This window comes from Tenrec ecaudatus, chromosome 12 (genome assembly GCF_050624435.1).
Source record: "Tenrec ecaudatus isolate mTenEca1 chromosome 12, mTenEca1.hap1, whole genome shotgun sequence".
NCBI classification, from domain to species: Eukaryota; Metazoa; Chordata; class Mammalia; order Afrosoricida; family Tenrecidae; genus Tenrec; species Tenrec ecaudatus.
In genome coordinates this window covers 48,699,444-48,713,020 of record NC_134541.1, presented here as the reverse complement: position 1 = coordinate 48,713,020, position 13,577 = coordinate 48,699,444, and the positions used below count along the sequence as shown (strand labels likewise).

At 41.4% G+C, this 13,577-nt stretch overlaps 1 protein-coding gene across 2 annotated transcripts in view; it reads left to right on the top strand.

Moving 5' to 3' along the window:
* The window catches only part of KIF16B (kinesin family member 16B), a 240,341-nt gene that overhangs the window by 184,815 nt on the left and 41,949 nt on the right, over window positions 1-13,577 (top strand). For both annotated transcript variants that reach the window (XM_075564014.1, XM_075564015.1), the window contains one exon: window positions 811-900. In XM_075564014.1, the coding sequence (XP_075420129.1) occupies window positions 811-900 (90 nt within the window). The remainder of the gene's footprint in view (window positions 1-810; window positions 901-13,577) is intronic.

Sequence of the window (13,577 nt, the reverse complement as noted above, 5' to 3'; positions counted from 1 at the left end):
CTAAGGAGCTGAGACTGGGATGGATATATTGAGTGCATATAGAGAGAGCTGGATTTGCAGTTCCCGTGAAATAGCCGGAGAATGATGTTTGCAAGCTCAGTATGGGGGTCGAGATCTCAAAAGAAAGGTGGGAAATAGAGCTAAAATTTGGGACTCCTTTGTCTGCAGATGGCAACTGGAGCTGGTTCTGATTGCTCACACCCCATTCAACTCATTTCATAGGAACATTTAGTAAATTCCAATGCTTGGTACAAGCTAGATTAATAATCCTCCTGAAAACACTATATTTTCATATTTTTATACTAAAAATCATTGAGGCATAGTAAGATTATTGTCTTCTCTTTATTCTCCATCCCCTTGGTTTTTGTTATCTTTATTTCCCCTCTTCCTGTTCTTGTCCTTTTTGTTGGCTGCTTCTGTCTGTTTTCCGTCTTCCCCACTGTGGTGGCACCAAGTGGCCAACAGCTGACATTTTGTAGGGACGTGTTGCTGTAACAGGAAAGCCTTTCTGGGATTTCTTGTCTTCTATTAAGCTGGAAGATTAAAAGAGACTTTTATAAGTGATAAGGAAATACATGTCACTTATATTTCATAGTCATATACCTACTGTAACTAGATTTGCAAGTCAAATAGACAGATTTAATCAGAGTGCAGTTATGATTTATAAGTCTTCTTTATACAATTTTATCAGTGTTTAGAGCCTGTGAAATTATGATGAGTTAATAACTATTTCGTTTGATTTTTTAAATTCATATTTTAATTACTTTTTCCTAATTAATGCTGATTTATTTTAATTTCCCTTGTGGATAGATTGCTGTCCTGGGTGAGACATGGACCATATTTAGACGTTACAGTCGTTTTCGAGAAATGCATAAAACATTGAAGTTAAAGTATGCAGAGGTAAGTTATGAAATAATATCAGTATCATCTCTATTTTTATTCCTCTCCCTCTCTTTTTCTTTATTAGTATCTTATATATGTCACTAACTGTATTTCAATTATTCATCTATTATGGATAAATTTTTTTCTTGTTTTCCAATTTCATTGTATATAACTTAAGTATTTTCTAAATACAACTTATTGAAAGTACTAGCTCAATAAATTTATATTATTTTAATATATTTTTACCATGAATTTTAAATATTTTAATCACTTTGTAATTTCTCACTAGTTAAGTAAAACCAATCAAAATGATATTGTAATAAATTATTCCATATAAATGTGGTTTTTCTCTCATAAAAAATACTAAATTAATGTTCTGAATTCCATTTAATGAGAAGCCAGGCCATATGAGGTATTTTTCCCTCAGACATGAAGAAAAGTAGATAGTAAATATAGATTATTTAAAAGTGAGGTGGCATTTTACACATCAAAAGAGCTTTATATCATGAAGTAAAAAGAGCTTTATATCAAGGAGTAATTATATATCAAGAGAACATCCCAGCCCAGTCCAATTCAAGTCCATAAGTCCGGTATTAGTCTTTAAGTTCCTCTTCACACTCATGTAGTCCTAAGCAAGGATGCAGGATGCAGGAACACCGCAGCTGGGTGGGCGCAGTTGTGTGGATCACAGGGCTCTGGCAGCCACCAGGGTCAGCAGTGAGTAGGTGAAGGCAGAGAAGGGGTGGAGGGGTGCCCAGGGTCCTCCCCACAAGGAGGTACCATCAGGCTGTGACCTGAATGACAGGTGGAATACCACCCCTACACTTCTATATATGGTCAAATGGACCAGAAACAGGATGTCCTTCTCCAGGGACTGGTCTGTCGTGACAAATCCAAAGTATATAGAATTAAGTCTCTCCAAACTTCCTTCAAGGAGCACAATGGTCTTACTTTTATTTTTTTATTTGTATTGCTTTTCAACACTTTATTTATTTTTAAATTAAATTATGTTTTTATTGATGGATCTTACTCCTTCCAATATACCCCTTCCTTTCCATACAATTCTGTTGTTCAACCCCATCGGGTGGGATTATGCAATCATCAACGCTGTCACCTCCCTTCCCCCTCTTACCGCAACCTCTCACTTCCCATGCCCTCAAGGAACTCCACTCTCGTCACTGTCTCTGAGGGGTCGTCTACCTTGACTACCATGTACTGAGCCTCTTGAATGTACACATGAACATATGCAAATCTAACACGATTAATGAAGTTTATCACCTAAGGGCCTTAATAGTAAGGTCAGGACGTCTTTGAAGGACGAGAGGATGAGGTTCATCAGTGCCATACCGGCCCCTTCTCAGAGGGAATGTCCACTTGTCTTGCTGGTGGACTCTGAGCCTCCACTGCATACAGTCCCCTTCATATGGGTTCGATTGGGTGTTTTTTGAACTTTTGATAACTCTTCCCATCAACACCGCATGATCACACAGGCGGGTATGTGGGCTTTGGTGTTTCCCTGCTAGATGCCCACTTGTTTAACTACAAGCCTTTAAGACCCCAGACGCTATCGCTTTTGATAGCTGGGTACTCTCAGCTTTCTTTTTCACATTTCTTTATGTGCCCATTTTGTCTTTAGTGATCATGTAAGGAATGTGCCTATCATACATGATTAGAACAGACTATTCTTGTACTGAGGTAACATTTAAGTAGAGGCCATGTGCTTCCTTGTTGCATTTATATATATGTATATATACACACCTATATAAGCTTACACACACACACATATATGATTCGTATTTGTTTGGTATTTTAAATACTGGTATTTGTTTGTTTTTCCCTCATATCCCATTATTTTGTTTACTTGTCATCCACATCTCAGTAATTCCTCTCAGATACAATTCGATTGCTCAAGCATGACCAGAAAAGCTATACCCTCTTCGAGGTGCATTTTAGAAGCTTACTGTTCCCCTGGCCCCACTACTGGTTGGCTCTCCGCTCACCTCCACCCCGCTCCCCTCGCATGCCCTCCAGAAACTGCCGGTCACCTAACTTGCATTTCTTAAATAGATAAACACCAAAAACGAAAATGAAATAATAATAAAATGAAAGATTAAATAAAATAAAAAGAGCAATAAAACAACATGAACATAGCCACCAAACTAACAGGGATCATGACATAGACTCGCATTTGTGTCTGAAAGGCAAGTTCCTTACAAGACCACGTTACTGTACCCAGAGTCCAGCATGGAGGGGTCTAGTGCCCCCTGCCCCCATTTACACCTTAGACTTTCAGTGTGGCCCCCTTGTGAGTAACCCTCGACCAGTTCAGGTGAGGTACCAAGTGCTGCCCCCAAGTCAGCAGTCTACAATCAGGGGTCTGCAGGGACTTTGTGGCTTCGCTCCCATCACTGCTCCGTTCCATCCCCCTCTTGTTCTGCCCCCATGTGGACCTGTAGGACTGGCCACACTCCACGAACTGCACCTTCAGGGCTCTCCTCTGCACGCTGTTATCTAGGGAGAGGACAGCCCTGCAGGCATCTCTGGGAACAAGTGGTTCCACTCAGGAGCATTGTCCTTGTAGATTGGCTTGCTGGACGTGACCTCCTCTGGCTCTGCATTTCCCACGCATATTATAGCATTACCCTCCCTTGGGTTGGTTAGTGCCCTGACCCCCCATTTCCTTCCATTTTCTTCCCCCACCCCTCTGTGGGCTTTAACCCCTTAAAGGGATTGGGGGAAGATGCCTTTCAGCACAGGTGCTATACGCACCTGTTGTTGATGATCTATGACCCATTGGGTTTGGCCTGGCTCTTGCCAGAATATCTCATCCTCAGCCTGGGAATTGAGTGTTGTGCCTGTTTCCCCTATGCCCGTTCTGCTGTCTGAGCTTACCTCAGTGGGGTCATGTTGTACTTGGCCTTTTGTGCTGGCTAACTTCACTCACTGTAATATCCTCCAACTCCTTCCATGAGATGAGTTGCTTCATCATTCCATCACTACGTTTTAGGGCTGTTTAGTATTCCATTGTGTGACTATACCAGAGACTTTTAGTCCATTTGTCTATTGATGGAAATATAGGCTGTTTCCAATTTTTTGCAATTGTAAACTGCACAGTGATGAACACTGGGAAGCAGATGTCTGCTTGTGGTCTGTTTGGGCTTATGCTCAGTAGTGGATTGCTGGTTCATATGGTAACTCAGTTTCTATCTGTTTTATGTATTGCTTTCCACAGTGACTATAGGTATCCACAAGACCACCGGCAGTGGATGAGAGTTCCTATCTCACCACACCCCCTCCAACAATTGTTACTTTCTGGTTTTGTTTTTTTTAATCGGGCTATCTTTGTGAGTGTCAGGTGGTATCTCATAGTTGTTTTGGATTGTATTTCTCGGATAGCTAATGATCAAGAATATTTTTTCACATGTTTATCGTCCATTCGGTGTCCTCCTTTATGAATCTTCTGATCAAGCCTTTTGCCCACATCCTCAGTGGGCTATTTGTTTTTTTTTTTCTTGTTGTAAGCTTGCAGAATTTTCTAGATTTTAGTAATCAGCCCTTTGTTGGATATGCCATTACTAAATATCTTTTCCCAGTCTGTAGACTCATTACTCGCTTGACGAAGTATTTGGATATATGCAAATGTTTTATCTTTAGAATGTCTCACTCATCTATTTTATCTCCCAACGGTGTGTGTCCTTCCTTATGTCTGATAACCCATGTATTCCTTGCACTAAGTTTCTTAGTTTCTTAGCTTTGTCCTAATTTGCTCATTGGTGATACTGATAGTTTGGGGCTTTACCTCAATGTCTGTAATCCACCTTGACTTTGTTCTTGGGCATGGAGTGAGCTAAGGGTCTTGTTGCATTCTTCTGCAGACTGATATCCCGTTTTTCCAGCACCCTTTTTTGAAAAGGGCATCTGCTGTCTATATGCTGCTGTTTTTATTTCTGGATGATCTGTTCTTATCCATTGGCCCACGTATCTATCGTTGTATCAGGACCCTGCTGTTTTGACAACTGTAGTTGTATAATAATTTTTGAAGTAGGTAATGCAAGCCCATCCATTTTGTTCTTTTTCTTGAGGAGTTCTTTGCTAATTCAGGGCATCGTCCCTTTCCATATGAAATTGGTATTCATTTTTTTCCATTTCTCTGAAAAATAGACCTGTGGTCTATTTTCAAATACATGCCATATACACTTGAAAAAAAAAGTGAGATTTTTGTTTTGTGGAGAGTTCTGAATATATCAGGTGAAGCAAGTTGTTTGATTGTAGGGTTTAGTTCTGTAGGCTCTTTGCTTAACTTCTTTCAAGCTGATCTGTCTTTCTTAGACAGCAGTGTATTGAAGTCTCATACTGTGATTGTTGATCCTGTGATTTCTTTTGTCACTTTTTGAACGATTTGCTTGACGAACTTATTGGGTCTCTTGTTGGGTTCATATATGTTTATTATGTTCCCAGGCTCTTGATCTACCTCTTCCTTAAGCATTATATAGTGCCCACACTTATCTCTTGTCTTGCACCTTGAGAGTGATTTTGTCAGGAATTAGAATTGCAACCCCTGTTTCTTTAGATTGCCATTTGCTTGATAAACTTTTCATCATCCTTCAACCTCAACCCATGTTTATTTGTCAGTGAACTTGATAGGTGTCTCTTGCAGACAATAGATTGGTGGGTTTTGTTTCCTGATCCAGTCTGCTAGGCTTTGTCCTTTAATGCTGAATTCAGACAATTGATTTTCAGAGTAATTATATTATCTGTGGATTATTTGCTGCCATCTCATACCTTTTGTGTTTGGTATTTTTCTACCTCTCTCCTTATCTGTGTGTTGTCTATGTATGGAGGATTCATACTTGCCTTCTCTTCTCAGTTGGGTCAAAGAAAGCTTGGGTGTTGCTTTTAGTGCCATGATATCTGGATAGGGTTACACTATGTGGTGGTCTTATGTTTGTGTTTTGTGGATGTTGGTCTTCTGTTCAAAGTAAATTGGAAAGTTATTTTGGTAGTGCTGGGATTTTTTGTTGCTGTTTTTAATGTATTCTCTAAAATGTTCCTTATCGAAGAAAACTCCAACCTCCCCTTTCATTTTGATGGAGAGTTTGGTAGGGTAGATGAGTCTCGGCTGCAATTCTTCTTCTTCCACTCTCTGAAGATGCTACTCTACTCTCTCCTCTTCTGCATGGTTTTTGCTGATAAGGCTGAGCATATACGTATCTGATTACCCTTTTAGGTGACTGCACGCTTCCCTAGCTGCCCTTATGATTTTTTCCTTTGCTTCAAAGTTGGGTCATTTGACTTCTCTATGCCTTGGTGTATTCTTCCTGGAAGTTAGTCTAATGAATGTCCTCTCTAATTCCTGGATTATTGTCAGATTTTTTCTTTTTTATTACATTGGGGAAGTTTTCTTCCAGGAATTACCTCGCTATTTTGACTGTTGATTTCTTTGTTACAACTTGCTCTTCTATCCCTCTATCCCAGTTATTCAGATGTCGTTTCTTTTCATAGCATTGCTCATTGTTATCAGGTTTTCTTCAACTTCTTCATATTTAATTATCTTTCAAATTTGTTGATTTCTGCTTGGTTATCTTGGAGGTTGCTGATATGATTCTCTGCTTTTTCCAATCTATTGGTGAGGCCTCTTAACATTTTCTTTCATTCAGTAGCATTGTCCCTTAAGTCTTGTATTACCTTTGGTGTGTGGACTCTGTCCTCTCTGTTTTTTTCATCCTTATTCTGCATTGATTCCCTCATATCCTACATGGCTCTAATCATTATTCTGAGATTTCTTCCTGTGGTGGTTCAAAGTCTGCTTCTTCTGTGAAGGCCGCTAGGTTCAGGTCGTCTTCAAACATTGTGATTAGTTTCTCTTGATTTCTTGTAGTGACTCCTGATGAGGGTTGCGTGGCATTTTGGTGGAGCTGCAGGTGTGTATAGCACAGTATACAGTGTGTATAGTGTAGGACACAGCCCTGTGTTTTCTGTCTCACAGCCTACTAAGTATAAAGCTAAGAACTGCCTGGAGTGAGCTGTGCTGTGGTTTCGAGCCACATCTACAGACCCACTTGGACTGGGTCTCTCCCTAGCCAGCTGGAGTTATCCATCAAGAGGGCCTAGTTGAACCCTTGCTATTAAGGGGAGCATGCAGGAGCTTGGCAATAGGATTGTCCCAGTAGGGATTAAGATCTTCTGGCCATAGCAATCTGCAGCATCCAGCACCTGCAGAAGGCTACTCATACATCTTTTGTGGTGCCCTAAAGGGGTAATCTTTCTTGGACCTCTTTCTAGCACGGGGACAGACATGTGATGATGGTCTGCAGGCTTGTAATACCAAGGCTCAGGCTCAGGCGAGTCACTTAGGGAAGGGTGATGGAATGCCCTTGGGAAGCCGATGGCATGGGAAGAGTAGGCTATTAGGGAGCAGGTGTGGGACTTTTCACCAGAGTTGGGTGGGGGGGGGGGGTAGGTGGGTGGAATGCATGTGAGCAGCATCAGACGGTGTGTGAACATGCTTGTAGCCAGCGGCACATGGCCACTTCAGTGGCTTCTGGCATGAGTGGGCGCCTGGCAGCTCGGGAAGAGTGAGCGAGCTGGCAGCACACTAAGCATTTTGCTGGAGTGGGGGTGAGGGAGCAAGCACTAGCAGCTGGTGCAGGAACTCTTGGGTATCTAATATCTACCAGAGTCCCTTGTCAACCCTTCAACTATTAGTGTTTAATGGTCCCAGTACAATAGGTTGCTACACAACTCAGGTCTCTCCACTCCTTACATACAGTCCAAGGTAGAGAAGACTACTGTAGTGGGTGCCTCAGGGAGGTGGGACTTCCTCGCCAGGGGCTGGCAGGCCGCTGAATAACCCTGGCTGAGCTCCTGTCAAGGAATTGACATTACAGTTCTCCTGGCAAGCATAGCTATGCTGTCTGTGGGGAGACCCTCAAAACATCCCCCAGGTGCCGATAGTCCAGGGCCCTCAGTCTACTCTCCCAAACTGCGCTCCTCACCACCTATCTAAATGTCACTCAGAGGACCTTCCCACAGGATGACCTGCCTTGGCACCATCATCCTGGAAGTCTGCTTTTCGTTTTTTTGAGAGGTTTTGGTTTGTTCACTTTGATTTTCAATGTTTAAGTTCTTTTTTTCCCAAGCAGTTTTATTGGCTTTAATTTCACATGTCAGCAATTCAATAGATCAGTCCCATCAAGAATAGTTGTACAATCATCACTACAATCAGCTTTAGACCATTTTCTTCATTTGTGTATTCACTTTTAGCTCCTAATTTTCCCCCAACTGCCTGAGCCCTAGTAGTGTAGTGGTTCATTGGACTGTGAGCTGCATGTTCGGCAGTTCAAAACCACCGGCAGCTCCTTTATAGAAAGACTGGGCTTTCTACTCCCATAAACAGTTTACAGCCCTTGAAACCCACAGTGGGTTGCTATGAGTCAGCATTAACCTCTAAGAAACCTTTAATCCAGTTACCGTCTCTGTAGATATACCTATCCTGCATTTCAAAAACAGAAAGCCATTAAAAACAAACAAGTAAATATTAACAAGAATAACAGATTAAAATCTCAACTGAAAAGAAAATATTAAAATCTAAAGCAAATGTAAATGGCTCAAAAGAAAGACCAAATGACATGTGCTAAATTTTAACCTGTGTCTGCAACCGCCACTTTCCAATGCCTTCTCTGTGTTAGCAAGGCTGTTCACATTCCTGGTCCACGATGAGAGGGCCTTCATCAGGGGCTCCATCCACATGGATTTCCCCTTCATGTTGTTTTTAAACTAAAACAGCTTTAAAATTGGTCTGACGTGGATCAGATGATAAGATATTACATTCTGACCCAACTGTGTATTCACTGCTTGACTTTACAGCGCTCTCTGTCTGATAACAGGGTTATTCACATCCCTCAACTAGGATCAGAGGGGACTCGCTGGAGGCTCAATCATGTGTGAACCTGCAAGTGGACTTTGTGCTTTCGTGGGAATTTGCGGTTTTCTGTAACCCGGGTGTTCACAATTTAAGCTCTGTTGCTGGTCCCTCTTTTAGATATGGATTATTTTATTACAATCATTGGGTCACCCTGACTGGTATGCTTCTGACATGTGGGCTTAGTTGACACCTCACTTAGATGGCTATTTGTTTGAAGGCAAGCCTTTAATACCCAGACCCGTTTCTTTATAGCTGGGCACCATCTATTCTTGTTAGCACACTTTGCTATACCGCCCATATCTTGAGTGATCTCTTCATGAGATTGAGCATCAAGCAGGGCCATGTCACAAAAACTAACTGTTCTTAGACTGGGCCTAGCATTCAGTGCAAGCCCCAAATCCATTCCTGTAGCTATGGTTTATATATGTCTCTGGTCCACCTTAGAGACACCCTTGCCATTTTATGTTAAAGAACATGATCAATAATCTTGATACTCACTCATAGTGACTCTGTCCTTAGGGTTGAACTGCACCCCCATGAGTCTCCGAGCCAGCAAATCTTGACAGGGGTAGAAAGCCTCATATTTCCCCTAAGAGCTAGCTGATGGTTTCAAACGGCCACCCTTGTGGTTATTAGTCTATATGTAACCACTATTCTTTGATAGTCTCATTAGTGTAGCCATAGTATAGAATATAGAAAATTGTTGAGAGACCTGGTAAATACTTCTTTCAAGACAGACCAATTTGTCCTTTTAGGAGTCTATCTTCAGTGTTCTTCTCCAGCACGACAATTCAAATGCATCTATTTTTCTGTGGTCTTCCTTATTAGACGTTCAACTTTCACATGCATATGAAGCAATGGGACATTCCATGGCTTGGCTCAGACATACCTTAATCCTTAAGGTGACCTCCTTGCTTTTCAGTACTCTTGAGAGGTCTTGTGCAGCAGATTCACCCAACACAACTCATCTTCTGAACTCTCGAATGTGGCTTCCATGAGCATTGATTGTGGATCCAACTAAGACAAGTCCTTGACAACTTCAACATTTTCTCTGTTTATCATGATGCTTTTTATTAGTTCGGTTGTGAGAATTTTGGTCTTTATATTGAGTGGTAACCCATTCAGAAGGCTGCAATCCTTGATCTTAATCAGCAAGTACTTTAAGTCCTCCACGCTTTCAGCAAGCAAGGTTATGTATAAGTCTTCCTCCGATCCTGATATTCTTCTTCCTATCAGCCAGCTTCTCTGAGGATTTGCTCCGCCTGCAGATTGACTGTGTATGGTAAGAGGCTACAACCCTCTCGCACACCTTTCCTGATTTTAAACCGATCGGTATTCCCTTGTTTAGTTCCCACAACTACCTCTTGATCCATGTATGAGTTCCACATGAGCATAGTCAAGTGTTCTAGATTTACTAGTCTGTAATTTGGGAGAGAAAAGTTTACTTTTAAAAAATATTTTTGAGCAAAGTGTACTTAGAATGAATGTCTGCCTTTTGAGGGAATGTGTTGATGTTGTTGATTGTTAATATTTCACTTCAGCCAAGGAAAAACTTTGCATAAGCATTAACTCTCTGGAGATTTTGTATTGAATCAAATCAATGCACATATATAAATTAGCTTGTTTTCACTGAGTTTGCTCTCAGCATTATTTTTCTAATTTCCTGCAACCTTCTTATGAGGGCCCGGTGATGGAGTAGGCTACTCATTGAGCTGTGATCTGCAAGGTTGGCAGTTTGAAACTACCACCTGCTCCTCAGGAGAAAGATGGACCTTCAACTTCCTTAAAGAGTTACAGTCCCAGAAACTCACAGGGGCAATTCCTTGCTGTACTCTAGGGTCACCATGAGTCAGCATCAACTCAGTGGCAGACTTTGAGTGCTGGCGTCCAAGGTATGCCATGCTTCTTCAGTCACCTCATACGTACATGAAAGCAGTCCACGGAGTAAGGAAGACTGGATGCCTTTGAATTATGGTGCTGGCAGAAAACATTGAATAGACATCTACTGCCAGAAAAACGAACACATTTGTCTTGGAAGAATAGCAAGAATTCCCCTTAGAAGGAAGAATGGGAAGACGTGGTCTCCTGTATTCCGAATGTGTTTTTAGGAGGGATCACAATGAAAAGTAGGAAGACCCTCATGAAGGAGATTTACTGTCACAGTGGCCGCAGTTAGGCTACATTTAAGCCATTTGTTGCAGCTGCTCTGTCAGTCCATCTCACTGAGGTCTCCCGCTTCGACCCTGGCCTACTCTGCCAACCCAGGTATCTTTTTCCAGGGACTGGTCCCTCCTCATAACATACCCGTAGTACGTGAGATGAAGTGTAGTCATCCTCACTTACGACTGTGCTTCTTCTATGGCAGATCTGCTCTAGCGTTCACGGCAGTCTCAGTGTTCTTTGCCAACACGTCACTGTCCGACATGCATTTCTGGTGACTGGAAGTACCATAACTTGGGCCAGTTTCACCTTAGTCTGCAAAGTAACATGCTTGCTCTTCAACACTTTAAAGACACGTTTAACAAGGCAGCCGATTAACCCTGTGTAAGATACTGCTTGTGAACCGTAGCACGCAAATCATGAACAAACAGATAGGGACGTTTCGGATCCTGGTAAGGACCACAGAGAAGGGAACACATGGGAATGAGAGTGTGGTGTGAGAGCAGGCTGAGGCTGGTTTGGCTAAGGTAGGCAGGGAAAGGTGGCATTTGAATGGAATGTGTATTGTATATATGCATGTGAAGAAGGAGCCAGGCATGAAAAGGAAGATGACAGTATATTTTGCATAGAAGGAACAGCAGATATCCTGGGGCGGGGTGAGGGAGTAGGGGGCTCACAGTGGGCCTGTGAAAAGGCCTACAAACGTCACAGGAGTGCTAGCTGAAAGGGGAGAGGTTGTATAGGCTCTACAATTACGGTCCTGGTGCAGTGAAAAGTCACCGAATGATCTTAAACATGGTAACAAAATGATCGAATTTACATTTTTTTAAATTAAAAGATGATTTTATTGGGGGCTCTTACAGCTCTTATAACAATTCATACATCAATTTTATCAAGCATATTTGTACATATGTTTAATCCTTATTTTTGTTTTAAAATTTTAAAAAAAATTATTGGGGTCTCCTTTTAAAATTTTTTTATTAAATACTTTTAATGGAGGCTCTTACATCTCTTATCACAATCTATACATCCATCTATTGTGTCAAGCACATTTGTACATATGCTGCCATCATCATTTTCAAAGCATTTTCTTTCTACTTGAGTTTTTGGTATCAGTTCCTCATTTTTCCCCTCCCTCCCTCCATCATGAACCATTGATAAGGTATAGATTATTATTTCATGTCTTACATCATCCTCTGTCACCCTTGACCTACTTTTCTGTTGTTCATCCCCCTAGGAGGGGGTTATATGTTTATCCTTGAGATCAATTCCCCCTTACACCCCCAACCTTCCCCTTATGCTCCTGGTATCTTACTCTCATTGTTGGTCCGAAGGGGTTTATCTCTCCTGGATTCCCTGTGTTGTGGGTTATTATCTGTAGCAGTGTGCATGCTCTGGTCTAATCTGATTTGTAAGGTAGTATTGTGGTCAGGGTAGCTGGGGGCAGGAATCATTAAATAACTAGAGGAAAGTAGTATGTTTCATCAGTACTATACTGGACCCTGACTGGCTCATCTCTTCCTTGTGACCCTTCTGTGAGGGGATGTCCAATTGTTTATAAATGGGTTTGGGATCTCTGCTCTGACCCCTCTTGTTCTCAACAATATGGCTCCCCCTCCCTCACCGTTTGTTTGTTTGTTTGTTTGCTTGGGGTCTTCTGATGGCCGTTTACCTGATCTGTTGATACCTCATGATCATACAGGCTGGTGTGCTTCTTCCTTGTGGGCTTGTTGCTTCTCTGCTAGATGACCACTTGTTTAACTTCAAGCCTTTAAGACTCCTGACGCTATATCTTTTGATAACCGGGCACCATCTGCTTTCTTCACATTTGTTTATGCACCCAATTTTGTCTTCAGTGATAGTTTCAGGTAATTTACATTTTTAAGAGATCAATTTAGTGGCCAGGGTTTTCTTGAGGTAATGGAGAGCTCGAATTCAAGATAAATGTTTGTACATATTAACTTGAGAAGGATTTACAGTCTCAGAAACACGAAGGAGCAGTTTTACTCTGTCCTACAGTGGCACACTAAGCCCTGGTAGCATAGTGCTTAAGTGTTGGGCTGCTAACTGCAAGATCAGCAGTTCAAAACCACCAGTTGCTCTGTGATAAGTAGCCAGGGCTTTCTATTACCACACGTAGTTATAGTCTCTTAAATCCACGGGGCAATTTTACCCTATATAGTCAGAATAAACTTGGTGGCATTGAGTTTGTTTTGAGTTTTAAAGTAATCACTCAATGGCATTGGAATTCACTCAATGGCAGTAATTTTGTTTTGCGATTTATATTAAATATCCCATTGGAAATTTCAAGAAAAAGGAGGCTAGAAACCTAGCGTTTTGTAGGAAAAGATATTCAGGAGCTTCTCTTAGAAATAGATGTCATCATTTGGATCAACAAAAGTTAAGAAAAGTTCTTTAATTTCTGTTTCAATTTCTGGCTGAATTTCCATGAAATTTCACTGTTCACACCCTCATGTCACCTACCAATGCTCACCCCCTAATGCTCACAGATCTTTTCTTGAATACAGGCTCAGGGTCCAAAAGATAATCAATAATGAAATTGCTCTTTCATGTTGGGTTTAACTTTGTTGCATATAATCTCTTTATGTGA